This window comes from Talaromyces stipitatus, genomic scaffold (assembly GCF_000003125.1).
Source record: "Talaromyces stipitatus ATCC 10500 scf_1105507295541 genomic scaffold, whole genome shotgun sequence".
In the NCBI taxonomy this organism is placed as follows: Eukaryota; Fungi; Ascomycota; class Eurotiomycetes; order Eurotiales; family Trichocomaceae; genus Talaromyces; species Talaromyces stipitatus.
Genome location: NW_002990115.1, coordinates 2639240 through 2659063, shown reverse-complemented (window position 1 = coordinate 2659063; position 19824 = coordinate 2639240). Strand labels below are relative to the sequence as shown.

Genomic DNA, 19824 nt, shown 5'->3' with positions numbered 1-19824 from the left:
GTTCCAAAGTTATCGCTCAAATATAAATTATTCCTCGGAATCATTTCAAGACTGAAGTATGTACGTAAGGTCTGTATGCCGCGAAGAACTTTAAGAAGTGGCCCAAGTGGAGCGAACAGGATGGACTAGCCATAGTAGGAATATGGGGTCAGCTTTTGCAAAGTTAATCTTAAAGCGGTTAGCTCACCCGATTTTCGAATTTAGCGTTTGAGGCTTGGACTCAGACGTTCAAGCCCTAAACTCACGGCCCCATAGGTCGTACAATGCCCTAGTCACGTGGGAGCCTGATTACGTACGCGGTGTATGAAGGTTAGTTACCTCGGTTGTACTCTCCTAAATGAAGTGCTGTGCTCTGTACAGGTCTACAGGATGTATTTGCTAGGAGAAAGAACCCTAATTAGGAAAAAACTACTTCATTCAAGCTTGGAAAGTTGTCTGCGACCTCTATCCCATCGCGACAATCATTTAACGTTTCATACTGATATTAAATATGCCAACACATCCATGCATATACATCCTCATCTCCGTGTCATTTATGATTCATGACTTATAATAGCTATATGGTTAATTCCAATATATTAAAACTTTTAGCATCTGAGCACCGGACACAACCACCGGTGAATTCCTAGTAAATACCGGGAATTATCTTACTTCGGACCAAAGAAGTATACCTTTCCCAATCCTTGCCGTACTTCCTGTGACACTTCTCCTCATCTCTCCCCTCACGATGCAAGAGCAGAATCCCAAAGTACAAAATATAAAAGTATGTAAAGATTGAACCCCAACCCCGGGATTCCGGCGTCTGAACGGCGTGTTTTTCTAATTCTTTTGTCGATGAATTGATGGCTTCAATGATGGTGTAACCCGCAAACCCCGTGGGGAGACAATATGCCCAGGACATGAGCCAGTCGCCGAGATAGTTGATGTGACGCGCAGTACCCCACCAGCCAGAAATAAGTAATTTTGATCCAGATGCTGTGGTGATATATTTGAGGTGAGCGACTCGTGGGTCGTTGGGGTCCGTTCGGAAGCGGTTCTTCTCGTTGTTGGCACTGCGGAAGATGTAGTATCCAAGTCCAGTGACAGCAAACGAGAGCGCAATTCCTTGAAGACCCATTTTCGCCGGGAACATTGCGAGGTATCTTGTCTGAATCGAGTACAGGAATGGTACCCATACCAGATCACCGAAGCAGAGCATGAAACCGAAGCCATCCATGATGATGTCCATGGTGGTCAGAATAGCGGGCTCCATGTAAAAAGCATCCAAAACATAGAAAGCTTGCGCAATTGCTACAAAGAGAATAGAATCGGTGACGTAACCATAAGTCCGGTACTGATGTGCAACATTCGACAGATCGAGAATGATATACCCAAGGAGACCCGGCCTGATTTCACAAAAGACGCCAATATCAATTATGCGAGAAGCTTCGCTGACAAAAGGTATAGGCAAAGTCACACGAGAATTGAGTTCTCGGCCAATGAAGAAATCATAGAGGACATTGCCGGTATGGCCACCAGGAGCCAGTTCACGAAGGTCGGGGTTTGGCTGCCCAGGTTCTGGGATGGAGAAGCTTCGCACGTATACCAAGATGGATAGAACCACGACAATGAGAAGATTAGCGGTAATCACCTGCACGTAGTTGTCCCAGAGAAAAGTCCAGATAGGGAATTCGGCTCCGTAAATGAAAGTTCCAGCGGCAAGGCCTCCTAGAATCAGTAGGGAAGAGCGGAACGCTAGACGATATATATCAGCTTACGAATGTCTTTCATCCCCATAGGCAAGATAATCTTACTGTTGAATTTGTATTTGTGTCGTCCACCGCACGCCAACTCAACACCTTCCACTTCCTGACCGGGTAGGAAGATCTGCAGTAAGAGAAGAAGGGTATAGTATGCCAAAACCCACAACGTCACTTCTGTGTCGTACAGACCGATTATACCATTCTCAGGCCAGCCAATTTCCTGTTTCAGTTTATCCCATGTCAACGTCGAGGGGTGAAGGAGAGACGGCGCAGGGCAGCCGGAAATATCGTTGCAGAAGAAAGTGAAGCAATAGATAAGAACTGGTAGGCCAAAGACGATTCCTAACGCGCCTAATCTACTAATTATCAGTATATACGCCAGGGTAGGGTGTAGGATGTGATGACGAACGGTCCCCCGAATTCATAACCCCTTTTCTCCGGAACAACCTGTACAGGCACAGTAGCCTTGGGCCCTTTCTTTGGGCCCATTGTGATGTTGCACAGAAATAAAATGCGATGGCCGTCAAACGTTGACCGAAGAAATTGAAAGGACGGGCAGAGAGGTGTGGAGAATAAAGAAGTGAGGATCGTTCAAGTTTTTATATGCGCGATCTAGCGCTCGGTAAGCCACGTTCCGTGTCGGCCGATGCGATCAGACGTCATATAGCTTGTTTAGGATTTGCTGTATGAAGATCGAGTATCAAGGATCGGATTCAATAGGAGGTAGAAACTCAGCGGGATGCAGTCGAGATTGAAATGTAGTTTACCTGAGCACGGGGTAGTGATTATTTTTATTTTGGAGCTTTCGTCATGCTCTCTAAGATGCTAATTACGCCTTACCTTAATAGGCCTAGTGACATCTCCAACCTCCGCATGATATCCGAGCGGCCAGGTTACAGTAGACCAGTGAAACATCAGACTGTTCCTGGCGTCTCAGGTGCTTGCAACCTCACTCTCTACACGGTTATCATAGTCAAGCGGTCATCGAACATCATCGCCCACCATCAGATTTAATTACCGCTTGATTTCGAATTGATCCCAGTGCTATATCGACCGTCTGTCCTTTGGCGCATATAACCATATCTCTTCCCAGCACCATGAAGATGCTGACGCGGCCTACGTTGCTAGCAACCTTCAACGCCATCCTTCTACTACCACTTTCACAACATGTTGGAGCTGCATCAGAAGCTCCCAAAAAAGATACGAATCCTCCCTGCACCGTCCAATCCGTGACAACAGGCGCATTTTTCGATTTAGGCACAATCTCTCTCTCGCCGCCGGAATTAAAGGATGGTAGGAAAGTACACAAGAACGATCGAGATGCGAGCTGGGAAGCTCGGGGACATGACTACGGGACGAATTTTACGATTAATATTTGTGCGCCGGTCATTGAGAGTGTTGCGGATGTTGTCGGTGTGGAGAAAGCAAGATGGCAGAATGTCAGTGCCTATTACGAACAAAAGGGGAAGGTTTATTCCATCGGGTATGTTACTTCATCAATCATAACTCAGGCTTGGCTGATTATGGCGTAGAGAGCAAAACTCCGAACCTATATTTCGAGGCAAACGGCTCGTGTTAAACTATACCAACGGATCACCATGTCCAAGCACAGATGCATCCTCACTCAACTCGAGGTTCTATACGGATTATAATGATGACGACGACGATGATGATTACGCCGCAGCACAGAACTATAACCGAAAGACCGTCGCCACCAATGCGGCAAGCGATAGTAAATCAACCCGAAGAAAGTCTACAATCATGTCATTCCTCTGTGACCGAGAAGCGCCTGCATCCCAAGCCACGGTCTCCTTTGTCGGAACAATGGATTCATGCACTTATTTCTTCGAAGTGAGAAGTTTTGCGGCTTGTGGTGGTGTTGCTGCGGCTCCAGAAGGCGGTCTTGGACCTGCTGGTGTTTTTGGTGTGATGTAAGTATCATCGAATCATTCGTTGCCTGGGACTTTCTTGACTAACTGTTAAACAGCGCCCTGATTGCAGTCTTTGTCTATCTCCTCGGAGGCTGCGCATATCAACGCTCAGTGATGCATCAACGCGGTTGGAGACAGTGTCCTAACTATAGCATGTGGTCTGATCTGCTCGGATTCTTCAAAGTAAATTACCGTACATCCCCTCGTTTATTACAACAGAATACTAATTGAATTCTTCCAGGACTTCGTCATCATCATACTCTCCTCTCTCACACGCTGCTTCACGCGAAAGGGCTCTTCCAGGGCCTATTCACGCGTCAACGGTCAAAACGGCCTCATTGGCGCCGTCGGTGGTCGACGAGGCAGTGATCGAGGTGGGCGAGGGGACGTCGATGCCGAGAATCGACTAATAGATCAACTAGATGAAGAGTGGAACGATTAGATCGTTTTGACGTTTTTATATGAGTTCAATGTTTCTGATGTTATGATTTTTTTTCCTTCTATGCCTGGATGCATTTACTATATCACGTTTTGAAATCTCTTTTCAGATAATTGCAATGCATAACAGCCTGCAATCGAACCATTTTTCGCTAACTATGCAAAAGGCTAAAAAAAAAAAGAGTCAAAAAGTGCAAAAAGGAAAGCCGCTTTGCATCATCCGTGAATCGAACACGGGCCTCGTCGATGGCAACGACGAATTCTACCACTAGACCAATGATGCTTGTTGATGTCTAAGCTGCAGGAAAATTGTCTCATATGTCTCTTTTAATGGTTTTGTCGTCGATGAAAGCAATTCATCATATTAACCTATTATTGAGCATGATGACCAGCAGGTTATAACTAGATACTACGTAGAGGATTCTTCTTTCTACAGAGAAGACTTTGGATTTCATTACCTGTGCATATATTTGACATGCAAAGACCATGATGTGAAAGTATTACATTTCCATCATCTGTACGATTATAAACGTGTGGATATATATATATACATCGCTACATCAAACGATACGATAAATCATTACCACCATTCATATTCCCCGCACCACCACAACCAACACCAGAAGTATCTACTTCTGCTGTATTGCCGCCAGTACTATCACCAAGCATACCCGTCGAAAAAGGATCAAGATTAAACGGCAAAAACCATGCACTCGGTTGATGAAATTCGCCTGTTCCAGACGGCGTAAAGGGATCTGTCCATATTGTTGCTGATACACTATTATTGGCATTGGAATTGGCATTACTCGGATTGCTGGTGTTGTCGGTTGGAGTTGACATGAAATTGAGATGGTCTGCTGCAAGACTTGATAGGTCCGTGCCTGTATATGCACCGTGGACGAAATGACGGTCGAGTTGAGGGAGAAAATCTGGCATCATACTGTAGTCAAAAGTTGGCATATTGAAACTCTGAGGCGGAGCTGCGAAGATATCCTGGCCGTTGAAGTTGGGATATGGGGTTTCAGGATCTATTACAGTCGTCGGTGTACTTCCTACCGGCGTCTTGCCAAGTAGCTGGGGCTCTTGTTGTTGTTTATACCTCGAGGTCGTGGATTGCTGATCAACGTCTGCAGATGGTTGCGATAATGGTGTTGTCTGAATCGATGAAGCTTGTCTCGAGTTCCTCCTAGCTAGCTTCTGATGCTTTCGTGGCCCGATGTTCGACTGATTAGGAGACAGGCTGGCAAAAAAGTCTTCCACACTTTGCAGGTCAGGTCGCTGGCCCATCACGGCATCGGCACCAATCTCTCTCCTCCTATTGGTCTCTGGACCATCCCAGTGAGAACTAGAAACACCATGTGGATATTTATCAAACCAGTCGCCGTATTGAAACATCGAAGGCGCCTCATCCGTTGAATTCGGTTGCGCAGGTAGTCCTCGAATTGCCGCGTCAGCGAATTGGCGATACCGGTCTTTGGCACTTTCTACCATGTAGTGGAACATGCCCCAGTATCTTTTCATTTTATTGAGATAGCGATAGGTATGTCTCAAATTCTCCTTGGATCGCGCTTCCAGCTGAGCATTCTTGGAGAAGATGCCCCATATGTGTACTGTGCTGGCCGAATAGGCACAGTAGCCTGCAAAAGGCACCGTCAAAGAGTAGCCGCTCGCCTGATCAATCAGCATTGAGATATGGTGCGCTGCTTCTACCGCGGCTCGGCCCGCATCACTCAAGAAGGACTTTGGCATACCCTTAGGTGGTCGACCTCCGGGTGCCAAAGGGATGGCAAATTGGTTGAGAAACAATATATTTTGGTGAATGATAATGTGCAGAAAGATGAATTGATTGGCAATTTTCTCCGCTGCATGAACTTGCAGGTTATCCGAGTTGAAAACAAGTGAGCTCGGCAGAGATAGAGCAAAATTATCAATCTCTTGCTTGAGCCTCGTATATCCCGAGGCTGGATCCCATAAAGGAACGGGCTCCTTCTTCTTCCCGCCAAGATTGAGGTAATCAACTATGTGGCCCCATATAACAATCGCACGAATTATGTACGCAGAAACACCCATATTCGCCTTTGGATCAGACACTTGGCCTTGACCTTTTGGTATTGGGTTGGGTACATCGCCATTTAAATCCTCAGTCGGGCCAGGAATTTCCATCAAAAAGTGTGATTCCTTCACTGGGAGCTGAATCTGTATAAATTTTTCATTCCCGATAGGCGGACGCTGACTTCCGGAAGAATTGTATCTGTCCATCAAGAAGGATGCCCACATCGTGCGCCTCCGGATCTCTCTGTCTGTGAAACTTAGGTCTGACAATTTCCCCTTTTGACCGAGTGAATCATGATCCACTTCATGGTGTAATTGCAAAGCATACGCCATCCTCAATGCTTGCCCTCCAAAAGACCAACTCCGTCCGCCGTGGCAAGTGCCGAATTCATGCAGTCCCAGAAGTAGGAAGACGGTTAAAATGGTGATATTTGGCTCGTCATGGCGATCCAAAGCTATTCTCGCTGCCGGTCTAGCCCAATTCTCGCCTCTAAGAAAGGCTGGCTCTGTGTTAATTTGCGGATGTGATGAAAATCGAGCAGACACAGCGCAAACAGCCAAGATCAAAACGGGCGGCACCGTTCCAGCTCGCAGTCGTCGCATGAAGCTTGATCGATGTAGCAGGAGATACGATTGACCGTAGACACAGTCAAAGAACACTTCAGATAAGTGTTCTTGTATTTCCATTGAAGGAAGATATTCAGCGCCTTCAGTTAATAAGTCAGTCCCTTCGTGGGACTTCGTCTCCCGACTCATTGGCACTAAATCTTCGGCCGACAAATCTTGTTTAGGGTTTACCCAAGAATCCAATTTCGATGCGAAAGCTTCATCTGCCGAACGCTTCTTCTGTTGAGCTGCCTTTGGTTGGTTCGGGGTCTGCCCTTGGGGCGGTGGTTTGACCTGACTCCGTCCTATTGTACGCATATCTCTTGTTTCGCCAGCCGGTATGATCTTGATTACTCGTTCTTCCATGCGCTTGAGTCGCTTGTCCAGCATAGCCATGTAATCCGTCCGAGGCGCAGCTTTCCGCGTCGTGACCTTGTACACGCACGGAATGCGAGACTTTTGGCAATGCTTGCAAGCCGGTTTCTCGCCCGAACATCGAATCTTCTTCCTCCGACAAGCGATACATGCAAGTGGGAGACGTTTCCTTTCCTTTCCGGCCTTTGTCTTCATTTCTGACCATGCTGGTTTTTCCGACTCTCCTCGAGCGGTACCTGTCCCGGTATCGCCGTTTTGGCTTTTGTTGGGGACGCCTTCCTCATTCTGTCCATATCCATTTCTATCTTCCTGATCGTGATCGGGGGTACTCGTCTCGCTCATATTTTCGTCGTTATTGGCTCTGTACGTCACCGGGTTTTGTATGCCATTAGCCTGTCCTTCAGTCGCCATCGGGCCGACACCCGTAGGTCCCGCCGCATACGAAAAGGTGTAGTGCACAAATGCTGGAGAAATGAGCGTCGGTGAAATCTCGAGTTCAAGCTCGCGCGATCGATCCTGCTGGGTAGAAAAGGAAAACTGGTATATGTGGTGGACTGAAATGTGAGAATGGTGGAAAATGGAGAAGTTTATAGAAGGGCGAGCAGAGCGGAGTAAGTTGACTGAGTATCAGAGTATGGGGTAAGAACCGTTATTAGGCGGCTTGGCGCGCATCCACAACGTCTTTTTTTCTTCAACAATTTTTGTAGATTTGAACTGCTTGCTCTTTTGATAGTTTCATTGTTTGTATTTCTCTCCATACTTAACCTGTCTTTATTGTGTCCCTTTGTTTGCGACCATTTGATAAGACTTTTGTCGTCGATCATCACAGCTAGTCATTGACCAATTAGGGCCGTCTTTCGTAATCATTATTAATTATCTCATTTTGAGTGTTCGAGTCGTCCCCGAAACGGTTGCACCTCGATGCCGTTGATAAATTGATACTGACCATGCTTTGAATTGAACAAAGGGAAAGTGATTAACCCTGTTGTATGCAGTGTTAAATAATCTCTTGATCCCAGCTCGGAAACAGGTTCGAGTTGTTATCACAGGTTACACGCCTAAACTCAGGACGTTGCCATATACACCAAACTGATTCATGCGAAACTACATACTACTCAACAAGGCAATTAAAACCGATAATTCCGACTGACAATGCCATGACTCGAGAATTGATTAACTAATAGACTAGCAGTAGACTACGTAGAGTACATACTTAAGCTAGATGGTTGATTGATAGTGGGTTCGGTTTCGAAAAAGGTCCACCTCACTAACCAGAGTAGTACTGCCTATACGAAGAACGGTAGTCTTCTCACCACCTGTAACTTCACAAGCCTTTTCCATCTTCGATTCTGATTAGATATGTTTGTTGGCGTAGTGGAGCTGAGGAGTATTGTTGAGTGGAGCGACAGAGTGCGGCTCGTAACTCCAGATAAAGTCCGGGCTATGTCCGGATATCACTGAAGAGACTACTACGGTCACGGAAGTACTTATGTTGGTAGAGATGCTTTATAGACAAGAAGAAATCGAATGGAACGGTAAACAGATATTAGTTTCTACGAATAACCATGACCGCAAAACAAATCATCACTCTCATTACCGGTAGGAAAAACCCCAGCTCATCCAAAATGTGTTACTGACGACACGCAGGTGCAAACCAAGGCCTCGGGTTCGAAGTTGCCAAAAACCTCGTCCTCAGTTCGGGATCCTACCACGTCATAATCGGCAGTCGAGACCCCAGCAAAGGCGCTAAAGCTGTCGCAAATCTCCAATCCCTACCAGACATCAAGGGAACGCTAGACACACTCGAAATCGAAGTGACAGATGACGAGTCCGTTGACACAGCTGCCGAGGCTGTTGCCGCAAAACACGGTCGTCTTGACGTCCTAGTAAATAATGCCGGTATCCTCGGCCAATTACCCTCACTGCGAGACAGCCTCCGCGCGGTATTGAATGTCAATGTCATTGGAGCAGCGAGCGTGACCGAGGCGTTTTTGCCTTTGCTCCGAAAATCAGAGGAGCCGCGATTGATCTTTGTCGGGTCGAGCATTGGGTCCATCACTGGTGCGTCGGATCCGAGTTCGCCGTACTATCGCCCTCAGGGGACGGACTATCGTGTCAGTAAGGCAGCGTTGAACATGTTGATGGTGCAGTACCATCACATACTGGGGTTGGAGAAGAAGAATTTCAAGGTGTTCACGGCTGATCCTGGGTTAAATGCCACGAATTTTACGGGTGATGCGGACTCTCTCAGGGCTCGTGGGGCAGCAGAACCTCATGTCGGTGGAGCGGTCATTGCTGATGTTGTCAAGGGAGTTCGAGATGCGGATGTTGGCAAGATGGTGGGCAAGTATGGTGTGTCGCCTTGGTAAATTTTGTTGTACGTAGTTCAAAATGAAAAAGGATCAGGGTTGTTGTTTGGCCGAATTCTCAAGCAATTGCATTCTTATTCTTTTAGCTATGTACAGTTGGAATGCATCAGTGATCGATGCCGAAATACGTGTCGTATTTCTGGATATAAGTCTTGTGAATGGTTCTCTCCGATAGACCGTGATAAGGGCCCGGTGTGTTGACGTCATATGATCATATAGCAAGATGATCTCCCACGAGGCATGCCTTACTGATTCTTCGAACGACCTACTTTCGGGGGTCGTGGGTTTGAGCTCTCCAGAGCATACAAGATCTCGCCTCCAAACACATAAATCATGTATGCTGGAAACACAATCCATAGACCACTGATACATGTTAGCATTTCTCAAATACGTCGTACCTTTTAGCAACTTACTTTGGAATAATCCACAGAAAAATCAAGTTGAAAAGATTGTTATGACCAATATTTGCAAACCCGGAAAATAGTTCATTGCACCCTAAGCAGCGATATTAGTATATGATAGCGGTACGACCTGCCTCGAGGACACTCACAGTACAAAATGGTCTTGCTGAAAGTGGCAACACTGCTACTGAACGCAATGAGCAGCGCAAGAGATCCAATGCGGCCCGGAACCACCTTCTCTTCAAATAAAAACCACGGTAAACTCTTCTTGACCTTCTTTGTCGTTGCGCGACCGGAACTAGTTGCGGTGGTGCCGTAAAAATAGACGACAGCAAGATAAAGCACATAAGCGGCCGTCTCGAACAGATTCAATAATCCCTGTGCAGCAGTAAATCCATTTCGCGCATCGAATGCTGGCCAGCCGTAGACGTAGTCGATAGTTCCGTAGAGCGCGTATGGCGTCCAGATGGGCGAATGGAATTTCCCACCAGGCATACTGTGCGGTCGCAAAAGAACATAACCGGTATCCCAAAGGACGAGTGGCACGGATATCGTGAGCCAGGCCAAAACGACCATAGACGGAGTGTGGACGCCTTTGCGATTACCATTGCCGGGTGTTGATGACGATCGCACGACATACTTGGTACCGTCACTCGCACTCGAGGGTGTCGTGGGAGGGGGGAAGTCTTTTGGATGATGTCTCGTGCTCACCATGATGACGGTTAAGTCTTAGCAGTCTGATAATGCGAAATGTAAGAAGCTGTATGCGATAGTAGAAGCAAGAGATGAGTATGCAAAAGGAAAGGATGTCATGATGTACTAGGGGCGGATCTGGGGTGGCTCCCTTTAGTCAGACAAGCATTGCGGGTGTGACGTCGGATCGTCGCTTCCTTAGTCCAGAGGCGAACCTGCTGACACAGTTGCACGCATTAACCCTGTTCAGTTCCATGGATGTTTTCGGAAACAATTGAGTGCTGCTACCAGGTCAATGGTTACTGATTAGGTAAATCATAAGCTGCAATTCTTTGAGGAAAAGGAAGAAAATGAGAAGAAACGAGATAACAGCACGTGCCATTTGCTAGTCTACAATAGGACTAGCGCAATGGCGGGAGCATGGAGGAAACGTCTGCTCTAATTGGCTAATAGCACAATAACCTTGTCTAAACCTTCGAGTGCAACCGAACGGCATCCTTCGTGACAAGCAAACTACTCACTGGAAATCATAAATCGCAAGCCGTCACAATGAGTTGCAAGTCGGAAGATGCCGATGAGGTAATTTTTTTTCCTTCTGCTCGCATCAGACATGCTCGAAATAGGCTAACATGCTGTAGAGGCTGAATCGCCTCGCGAGAGTGCGGGAAAATCAACGCAAAAGTCGTGCGCGAAGGCAACAGTACATCGAAGAACTCGAGCAGAAAGTGGCGGTATGCAACGCGCAAGCTCAGCAAAGGGAGATTGAACATTTGATTGCGCTCCAGAAACTGGAGGCTGAGAATGCGAAACTACGCTCGCTGTTGCAACGAGTGGGACTCGCTCCCAACGTTGTGGAAGACTTTTTGAAAGACGCATCGCAACCGACTGTGTCAGAAAAGATAGCGATTCCACGACTCAAGGTGACTACATCTCTGCAGCCTTCCTCAAGTCAATACCATACCCCTACGATCAAGTCCGACGAGCCATATACACCGACTTCAGTGACCAGTATCACTGCAACCTGCACTACCAACGTACCTTGTGCGCCGACAAACAATTACGATGTCACGAGGAAGAAACCCGACGGTTGTTGTGGTCCAGCTTCGGCGACAGATATCACTGCATCTTGTAGTAGCAGTAACTCTTGCGCACCAGCAAGCCAGTACGCCGCCACCATGCAAAGGACTAACGAGCCATGTATTCCACCTTCATCGGAAAGTGCAAGCTGCAACAACAATGTATCTTCCGAGTCGTTGAACAATTCTACAACGCCCAAACCTCTTGAGCCACCCGTGCTAATTCCTGTGGACCCTGTGGCGACTCAACAGCAGAACATCAAATTACCACCGATAGCCTCCCTATGTGATTGTGGACCAGAGTCGATATCCAAGTGGCCAAGGATTAATAGCCCTACCAACACCACTCTCTGCGAAGTCGCCCAAGATTTGATCGATCAGTATAATACTCACGGAGTGGACCTCAATGTCATAAAGCAGAGACTTTGGGCGGGTTTCCGTAATGGCGATACCAATGGTTGCCGGGTGCAGAATAATGTGTTGTTTGAGGTTTTGGATGAGATTAGTGGAGATGCGCCTATGTCAGGTGGTACTTGACTTTACGTTTCGAACGCGCTTTGGATACACATTTACCATTGCCTAAATACTGACTCTTGATGAGTCTCGACAAAGTGAAACCGGCAGGCGCCGTCAGCTCTAGGGTACGCCTATATAAGAACGTGCGGTTCATAAGCTAGGGAACTACGGCTCTTTTTTCCCCCCGGGTTTCACGGGTATTTCTACGACCGAGTCTCGAAGTGGAACAACATAACGACGGTACCACTGACTCTGAGGAACTCGAAACAAACTCTCCCGACTTTGGGAGTGCATGCGCTGCACTCGAGTTAAACCGACACCAATTATGTGGTAGAAGCTATATCGACATACAGTATTTACGCTGCGAGGTAGTGGATTGTCAGTGGACTGTCCGACGAATGAGTGAGCCCTACATGCAGGCAGAGACATCAACATTTTGAGACATACCTGACCACTCATTGTCATATGCATCTGTACCTCTCTTTCACAGTATGTGTCTCTGCAAAAAGCCAACTGGGATTTTCAATGTTTCGGTTTTTTATCATGTTTCGGGATATCTGCACTGTTGAAGATGACGAGCCGAATGTTTAGCGGGTTGTCATCGAGCACATAGAACATACAACTGTATATAGAATATGATTTTACACGCTAACGAGTCAATCCAGAATCGTTTTCTACTATTAAAGTTTCGTAACATCAGTCAGTTAGCTTCTGGCGATACGCACTTATTCCGTGCCAAGGTGATTGTGCCCCAAAGCGGCCCGTCTATATTGACCCCACGCCCCACTGGCGATTGTCAATTCATTCTTGGGATATATACCCCAGAGTACTCTGTATAATCTGCAGTAAGCCCTCAAATCAAGCATCAATCAGCCAATAGGCCCGGAACGAGTTATTTCTATAGCAAGGCGCGTATAGGGCTTCCCCTCAATAAGGGATAGTACCAAAAGAGGAAAGTACATCGAGAAGTCGCAGCATGATGCGTATAGGGATATGAAAGGTGTAGTTTTCGGATCTGAGAGTTCCCTCAAGTACTTCGAACCTTGAACTACTACAAATAATATAGACATAGAATAGTTTGATGAATATTAGGCAGCAAAACTCAACTTCAGTAACGAGAACAACCAAACACAAAATGACAAACCATTACATATTTAGAGAATAAGCTAGGTGAATTTCGGCCCGCTGGTGCATGTCTAGGGTATATTTTTCTCATGTATACTGTCGGATTGATGGGTTAACTCCAGGTCAATCCTGAATAATTGCTTACAAGGATGGTAAAAGAAGAAGTGACTAGCAAGATTGTATGTATTCTGTTGTCTTCTCTGAGTACATGAGGTTCCAAAGCCAGGTTTTTTATAGACCTTTCTTGGTGGGATGATTTGTGAGCTATTATGAGGGGTAAATATTGGACTGAAATCTAGGGGCCCAAATGGGGATTGATGTAGTTGATCTCTGCCTTGTTGGAATAGATGGATTATCCAACATATACATACTTGGTTTCAGCCTGCTGCGCACCTGGGCATTAGGGTGTCCACGTGGGCGCCTCAAGACCTCAAGAGCCGCATGCACCAGCAGTGAGCCGTGAATATGAAATGTCAGGGATGTTTGATATACCGAGTTGCTGATATTTGGAGCTAGGATTATGCTTTGAGTCTATCGGTGTGCTTACGGCTCTTTGAGGGCATGCGACTTCAATATTGGTACCAAGGAAAACAATACAGAAGAAGACAATGGTTCTGCACTCATCACATGGAGCTGACCTTTACTTTCCAAGGTTTCGGCTCCCTTACCTAGGTATGCTCAACTCCGTCCTATTTTGCATCTTATACTTGTTGTTGTATGCGCTATTCTCTTGGCCTCTACAGGGACTTCTCGATACAAATTAGCTAACGAGCGGACTACCTTTTAAGTGAAGAAATTTCACTTATGTGCTAGAAGGAATGCGTCTAGCTCTTGTTCGATTTGTAATTGCTTAATTAGGCAGTGAGTCAGGGTTCAAATGTCACGTGATAGAGTCCTTGACGGTTCTTACGTACAAAAGTTCCAGTGAGAGTTCAATTCTGAGATTAAGTATTGAAAAGACGGCTTATCACGTAGAGTTACAATGAATCTAGTGCATAGAAGGTCAAGTATCTTCCATGCGAATGTGGTGTGGCGTGGCGTGACGTGGTATTCATCCTAGTCCTAGACCTTGTGGCCTGCCAATATGTACACTTGTTCAAGGCTCGGCGTACTAGCGCAGCGCGCTTGGCACCAGTCGCTCGATGCTCACATCCCTGTACTTCGCTTGGTGTCCGACAATATTGCCTGAATAGGGAGGTACAAAGTACGGTCACCTGCTTAGGCTAGGGCAAGCAAGCCGGCACTAGGGTTAGGGCTCTAAACCCTAACCCTAATAGAATTTTCCAACCTTCATCAAGAAAGTCGCCCCCAGATTCTAGAGCGCACGCGTCACCTAGTCCATAAACACTCTTAGCCCATAGTCGATCAGAGTCTAAATCTGTTTCTCGCGGAATATCGGCCCAGGAGATATTTTCTTGGTGGAACGTAATGTGTGGTCAGTTGTAAATTGTCCATCTTTTGTCAGACTTTGAGTTTTTGTGAACCCGGCACTATTTCTGAGCTCCACAAAGCATATGGAGAGAGAACTAGGTACAACAAATTCTCCGGTTAGGAGTGACATATGATCATAGCATAATGTGGTTGGACAACTAACTAGGGTTTTAGTATGTACCATATCAGGCTTTCAACACGTTCAATCTTTACGAGAAATTGTGGTGGGATTCATGCGCGGCACTCGGTATCCCGGTTTGAACGCTGTAACTTAAGTTGAGTGCTAACTTCTCCGCCAAAAGCTTGATTTTAAGCCACAAACAACGTGCGGAGATTATTAGTGTTGCATTCACCATGCTATCTCTGGCTCTCTACAAGACTTTTCTGTAGCAGCCTGAACGCAGCTTTGCTTGGACCAAGTCCATACATGGAACCGTATATTATTATTAATACTAGCCCTTCATTCCTGATCACGACGTAACGTACCGATAATTAAGGCAACATGCCCGGTAAATTATGTACCAAACTTTAAAAAGACGCGAAAGACTCGTGTCAAGAATTTTCTAGATCACTTCTCGTGTCTGAAGGCGTGCTGCTCACCTCATGGCTCGCTGATCCCTTGTCTCTCTGATCGGAGGATCGGCAGGGGTTGTGCTACTTATGATCTGGTGCAAATTGCCTTACGAGAATTTTATAGCATCCGGGTTGAAATGTTCGAGTATAAGTAAGTCTGATTGTGCCGTGTGTTCATAGACAAGTTCATTGAATGTGCAACAGGCAGCGGATAAACATTAACACCGGTCAACAAGAGGAGTTTCTGCTCTGGGCAGGAGACAAAGCTGGATGCCTGATCAGGCAGGTCAACTCGGCGATCCCCCGCGGGAGAGTTTCCTTGGTATTACGGAGAAAGACTTCGACCCTCTTCCAAGGCATCTATCACGTAAAACCACAACATGCTGTCCCACAGAAAGGTCACGCTATGCAGAAAAGCTGAAAGAACAAGTCACAAGTCCAATATCCCCGCATCTGCATGATTCGTAAGTTGCATTTATATATCTCAAGTGGTGATTCATGAGTAAGAATTGATGCAGTCCAAGAAAATACATGGTCCAAGCAGGGGCACTATACCCAGGGTAGCTTAGTGCCCGGGGCCCCATGTGGAGACTGGAGTAATACGGATAATACGGAGGTTGTTTGTTTATTGACTCGGTGACTATGTAGTCCTGTAAGATGTAGTGAGTATACTGCTTTCGGTTGAACTCAATCTCAGTCTAATCACTGGCGCGGAAATTTACAATTTCCACTGGCACAAAGAGGCCCATTCGGCATACCGGTCTCCAGAAAGAGTTGGGCTTTGGCCCACGGTACCGTACGGTAGACGCGGGGAAACATCGCATGAATATGAATAACTACCGTCCGTGGAAATTAATGTACGACTGATATTGTCCCGGCCTCATATGCCCCTTCCTTGAGAGGACGTGCTTGGCGAGAAGGATAGCATGTTTGTTCTTGTTTTCTCTTGGCCCTACCTCGTTATTTGTAGGTTGTCTACGTATCCCGTAGAGTCTGTTCATTCTCACAATCAGCCAAGATGCCCAGGCCAGCAAGGATCATTCAATAGACTCGGTAAGTTGCCCGGCCGAATATTGGTACGTACCATGTAATCCCAATACGCACATGTTTGTTTATATGGCCCCACTTCTACCGGGCCCAGCTCGTCCGTATTGTAATTTTGGTATCAATGGCGTTGTTGATCACTGAATCAGCTCCTTCCTTTCCCCAGACACTGGGCGCAATGCGCCCAGCTCCCATGCAGAGTGTCATCATCAGGTTGTTTTTATTTTCTCTCCTCACCATGTCACCTTCTCCTCTCCTTTCTTTCCACTCATCCAATTTGCATATAAATACATAGTTACCCCCCCTTCTCGTTTTAGTACTTACTGGGGGTTCAATAATATCTGATTGTTATTACTTCCACCGTTCAGCCAGTCGTCTCTTTGGATGGTCGCAATGCGAAACAGTTGGTTGATTCCACTTGCTGCGGCAGCAGTTGCCGAAGGCAAGGTGAGTACTGTCGCCAATTGATCTGATCAACAATGACTATTGTACATGTTCCATGAGCTAAACGTTGGCATCGTTCATCAGGCCTACTCTCCTCCCGCCTACCCTGCTCCCTGGGCCAGGGGTGCAGCCGAATGGGCTGAGGCTCACGAAAGAGCTGTCGAGTTTGTCTCGCAATTGACCTTGGCCGAAAAGGTCAACTTGACTACTGGTATTGGGTATGTGGAAATCACAATGAATACAACATCGAATGATATGGACTGACAATGGCAGATGGGAATCGGGACAATGTGTTGGTAATACTGGAAGTATTCCCCGTTTGGGATTCCGCAGTCTCTGCATGCAAGATTCACCTCTCGGTGTGAGAGATAGTATGTCGTACCCCTATTCGTTTGCTACATGGGAATGACCAAAAGAAAGGATACAGCTGACTCTCTATCTGCAGCCGACTATAACACAGCGTTTCCTGCTGGCGTCAATGTTGCTGCTACCTGGGATCTCGATCTTGCCTACCTCCGTGGTCGAGCAATGGCCGAAGAGCATCGTGGCAAAGGCGTGGACGTGCAACTTGGCCCTGTTGCTGGTCCCCTGGGAAGAGTCCCAGAGGGTGGCCGTAACTGGGAAGGTTTTGCTCCCGACCCCGTGTTGACCGGCCAATTGATGGCAGGCACTATTCAGGGCATGCAAGATGCGGGTGTTATTGCTTGCGCAAAGCACTATATCGGTTATGAACAAGAGCACTTCCGTCAGGGCTCCCAGGGAAACTTCACCGTCGCTGATGCTATCAGCGAGAACATTGATGACAAGACTATGCACGAATTGTACCTGTGGCCGTTTGCCGATGCGGTCAGGGCCGGTGTCGGTTCTATTATGTGCTCTTACAATCAAATCAACAACAGCTATGCCTGCTCCAACAGTTATACTCTGAACCATTTGCTCAAGGGTGAGCTCGATTTCCAAGGATTTGTCATGACCGATTGGAGCGGCCAGCACTCTGGTGTTGGCGACGCTCTTGCCGGAACTGACATGGATATGCCCGGTGATGTCGCTTTTGACAGCGGAACTGCTTTCTGGGGCACCAACTTGACAATCGCTGTCCTCAATGGCACTGTTCCCGAATGGCGTATTGACGACATGGCTGTCCGCATCATGTCTGCTTACTACAAGGTTGGCCGCGATCGTACTCAGGTTCCTATCAATTTTGCCAGCTGGACTTTGGACACTTACGGCAATGAATACTTCTACGCTGGCGAAGGATATAAGCAAATCAACGAGCACGTTGATGTTCGTGGTGACCACGCTCAGCTCGTCCGTGAGATCGGCGCTGCCAGTACTGTTCTCCTCAAGAATGTTGATGGTGCCCTTCCCTTGACTGGCCAGGAGAAATTCGTTGCAGTCTTCGGAGAGGATGCTGGTTCTAACCCTGATGGTGTTAATGGCTGTTCTGACCGTGGCTGTGACAACGGTACCTTGGCTATGGGATGGGGTAGTGGTACGGCTAACTTCCCTTACTTGGTTACCCCTGAGCAAGCTATTCAAGCCGAAGTACTCAAGAATGGCGGTACTTTCTCTGCGATTACCCACAGTGGCGCCTCTAACACCACAATTCAGGCTGTGGCTTCCCAAGCTTCGTAAGTGCTCCTCTCGCGAGAAGCGGATGATCAGATCACTAACTTGGAAACTAGCGTTTGTCTGGTGTTTGCCAATGCAGACTCTGGCGAAGGATACATTACCGTTGACGATAATGTGGGCGATCGCAAGAACTTGACATTGTGGCAGAACGGTGAAGCCACGATTGCAGCCGTTGCAGGCGCATGTAATAACACCATGGTTGTTCTTCATACTGTCGGACCTGTTCTTGTTGAAGACTGGGTGCACCATCCTAATATTACTGCTGTCTTGTGGGCGGGTTTGCCAGGAGAGCAAAGTGGTAACTCCATAGTCGACGTTCTCTATGGCGCTGTCAACCCTGGAGCCAAGACCCCTTTCACCTGGGGCAAGAAGCGGTCTGACTGGGGAGTTGATGTTTTATACACACCCAATAACGGAGAGGGGGCTCCACAACAGGACTTTACTGAGGGAATTTTCATTGATTACCGGTGGTTTGACAAGTACAACATTACCCCTACTTTCGAGTTTGGTTACGGTCTTAGTTACAGCACCTTTTCATTCTCCAACCTCAAGGTGACTCCCGTAGCTGCTTCTCCCTACAAGCCAGCCACAGGAAAAAGTAAGCCGGCACCTGTACTGGGCAAGGTCCTGAACGCCACGGCCTATCTGTTCCCTGATTACATCAAACGCATCGAAGCCTTCATTTACCCCTGGCTCAACACCACTGATCTCAAGGCCGCATCTGGCGACCCACACTACGGCTGGCCTACGTCGAAGTACGTGCCTGAGGGTGCTCAGGACGGCTCTCCACAGCCCGTCAACCCGGCTGGCGGTGCTCCTGGCGGTAACCCTGCGCTATGGGACACTGTTGCCGAAGTCAGCGTGACCGTCAAGAACACCGGCAAGGTCGCCGGTGTCGAAGTGCCTCAACTCTATGTCTCGCTCGGTGGTCCTAATGCTGCACCCAAGGTACTGCGTGGCTTTGGTCGCGTCTCTCTCGGTCCTGGTGAGGAGACTCAGTGGACTACTACGTTGACCCGACGTGACGTGTCAAATTGGGACACTGTCAGCCAGAACTGGGTGGTCACCAATTACACCAAGACTGTCTATGTTGGCAACTCGTCCCGCAATTTGCCACTCAAGCAGAACCTGCTTCTCAATATTAAGAAGTAATGGTTTTGATATAGTTATTCTTTTCTTGTACAAAGATTTGAACAGGCTTCTAGCTATTTGATTGAGCAAGAAGCTGTTAATAATGGAGGCACCTTGGTAATTAGACAGAACGACTTTTGCCAATTTCATAACTACTTCAATAGATTCTAATTCAAAACAAAATTGATGAAAATAAAGAATATTCAAAGATGTTAGATTTTGTGCTGTAGACAACAAGATCACAT

General features: G+C 47.1%; 7 protein-coding genes and 1 non-coding gene across 11 annotated transcripts; 4 read left to right on the top strand and 4 right to left on the bottom strand.

Moving 5' to 3' along the window:
* Positions 1–486: 486 nt before the first annotated feature.
* TSTA_033040 (c-14 sterol reductase) lies at positions 487–2424 on the bottom strand. Its single transcript, XM_002480444.1, has 3 exons — positions 2152–2424; positions 1794–2098; positions 487–1734 (listed from the first exon to the last, which is right to left on the bottom strand). Exons 1-3 carry the CDS (start codon positions 2229–2231, stop codon positions 626–628), a joined length of 1494 nt encoding a protein of 497 aa, XP_002480489.1. The 5' UTR covers positions 2232–2424; the 3' UTR covers positions 487–625.
* A 225-nt stretch (positions 2425–2649) lies between these two features.
* Positions 2650–4202, top strand: TSTA_033030 (vacuolar sorting receptor (Mrl1), putative). Its single transcript, XM_002480443.1, has 4 exons — positions 2650–3225; positions 3275–3673; positions 3730–3856; positions 3915–4202. Exons 1-4 carry the CDS (start codon positions 2840–2842, stop codon positions 4113–4115), a joined length of 1113 nt encoding a protein of 370 aa, XP_002480488.1. The 5' UTR covers positions 2650–2839; the 3' UTR covers positions 4116–4202.
* Positions 4203–4323: 121 nt separating this feature from the next.
* Positions 4324–4394, bottom strand: TSTA_033020. Its single transcript has one exon. It is a non-coding gene; the product is annotated as a tRNA-Gly (tRNA).
* Positions 4395–4625: 231 nt separating this feature from the next.
* Positions 4626–7816, bottom strand: TSTA_033010 (C6 transcription factor, putative; the record flags this gene model as incomplete). The annotated part of the gene is made up of 2 exons (XM_002480442.1): positions 4626–7698; positions 7792–7816. 2 exons carry the CDS (start codon positions 7814–7816, stop codon positions 4667–4669), a joined length of 3057 nt encoding a protein of 1018 aa, XP_002480487.1. The 3' UTR covers positions 4626–4666.
* An 893-nt stretch (positions 7817–8709) lies between these two features.
* TSTA_033000 (short chain dehydrogenase/reductase, putative) lies at positions 8710–9513 on the top strand (the record flags this gene model as incomplete). Its single annotated transcript, XM_002480441.1, has 2 exons — positions 8710–8743; positions 8792–9513. 2 exons carry the CDS (start codon positions 8710–8712, stop codon positions 9511–9513), a joined length of 756 nt encoding a protein of 251 aa, XP_002480486.1.
* Positions 9204–10727, bottom strand: TSTA_032990 (uncharacterized protein). Of its 4 annotated transcripts, XM_002480437.1 has the most exons (4): positions 10064–10727; positions 9927–10008; positions 9308–9876; positions 9236–9251 (listed from the first exon to the last, which is right to left on the bottom strand). In XM_002480437.1, the coding sequence occupies exons 1-3, from the start codon at positions 10626–10628 to the stop codon at positions 9759–9761; spliced, it is 765 nt and encodes a 254-aa protein (XP_002480482.1). In that variant the 5' UTR covers positions 10629–10727; the 3' UTR covers positions 9236–9251; positions 9308–9758. The 4 variants fall into 4 exon arrangements, with proteins under 4 accessions (XP_002480485.1, XP_002480482.1, XP_002480483.1 ...); XM_002480440.1 differs by having other exon boundaries at positions 9204–9876; XM_002480438.1 differs by having other exon boundaries at positions 9927–10727.
* A 395-nt stretch (positions 10728–11122) lies between these two features.
* On the top strand, positions 11123–12877 carry TSTA_032980 (uncharacterized protein). The gene is made up of 2 exons (XM_002480436.1): positions 11123–11186; positions 11246–12877. The coding sequence occupies exons 1-2, from the start codon at positions 11157–11159 to the stop codon at positions 12218–12220; spliced, it is 1005 nt and encodes a 334-aa protein (XP_002480481.1). The 5' UTR covers positions 11123–11156; the 3' UTR covers positions 12221–12877.
* Positions 12878–16765: 3888 nt separating this feature from the next.
* TSTA_032970 (beta-glucosidase, putative) lies at positions 16766–19784 on the top strand (the record flags this gene model as incomplete). The annotated part of the gene is made up of 5 exons (XM_002480435.1): positions 16766–16819; positions 16901–17034; positions 17090–17187; positions 17262–18447; positions 18502–19784. 5 exons carry the CDS (start codon positions 16766–16768, stop codon positions 19598–19600), a joined length of 2571 nt encoding a protein of 856 aa, XP_002480480.1. The 3' UTR covers positions 19601–19784.
* Between the last annotated feature and the right edge of the window lie 40 nt (positions 19785–19824).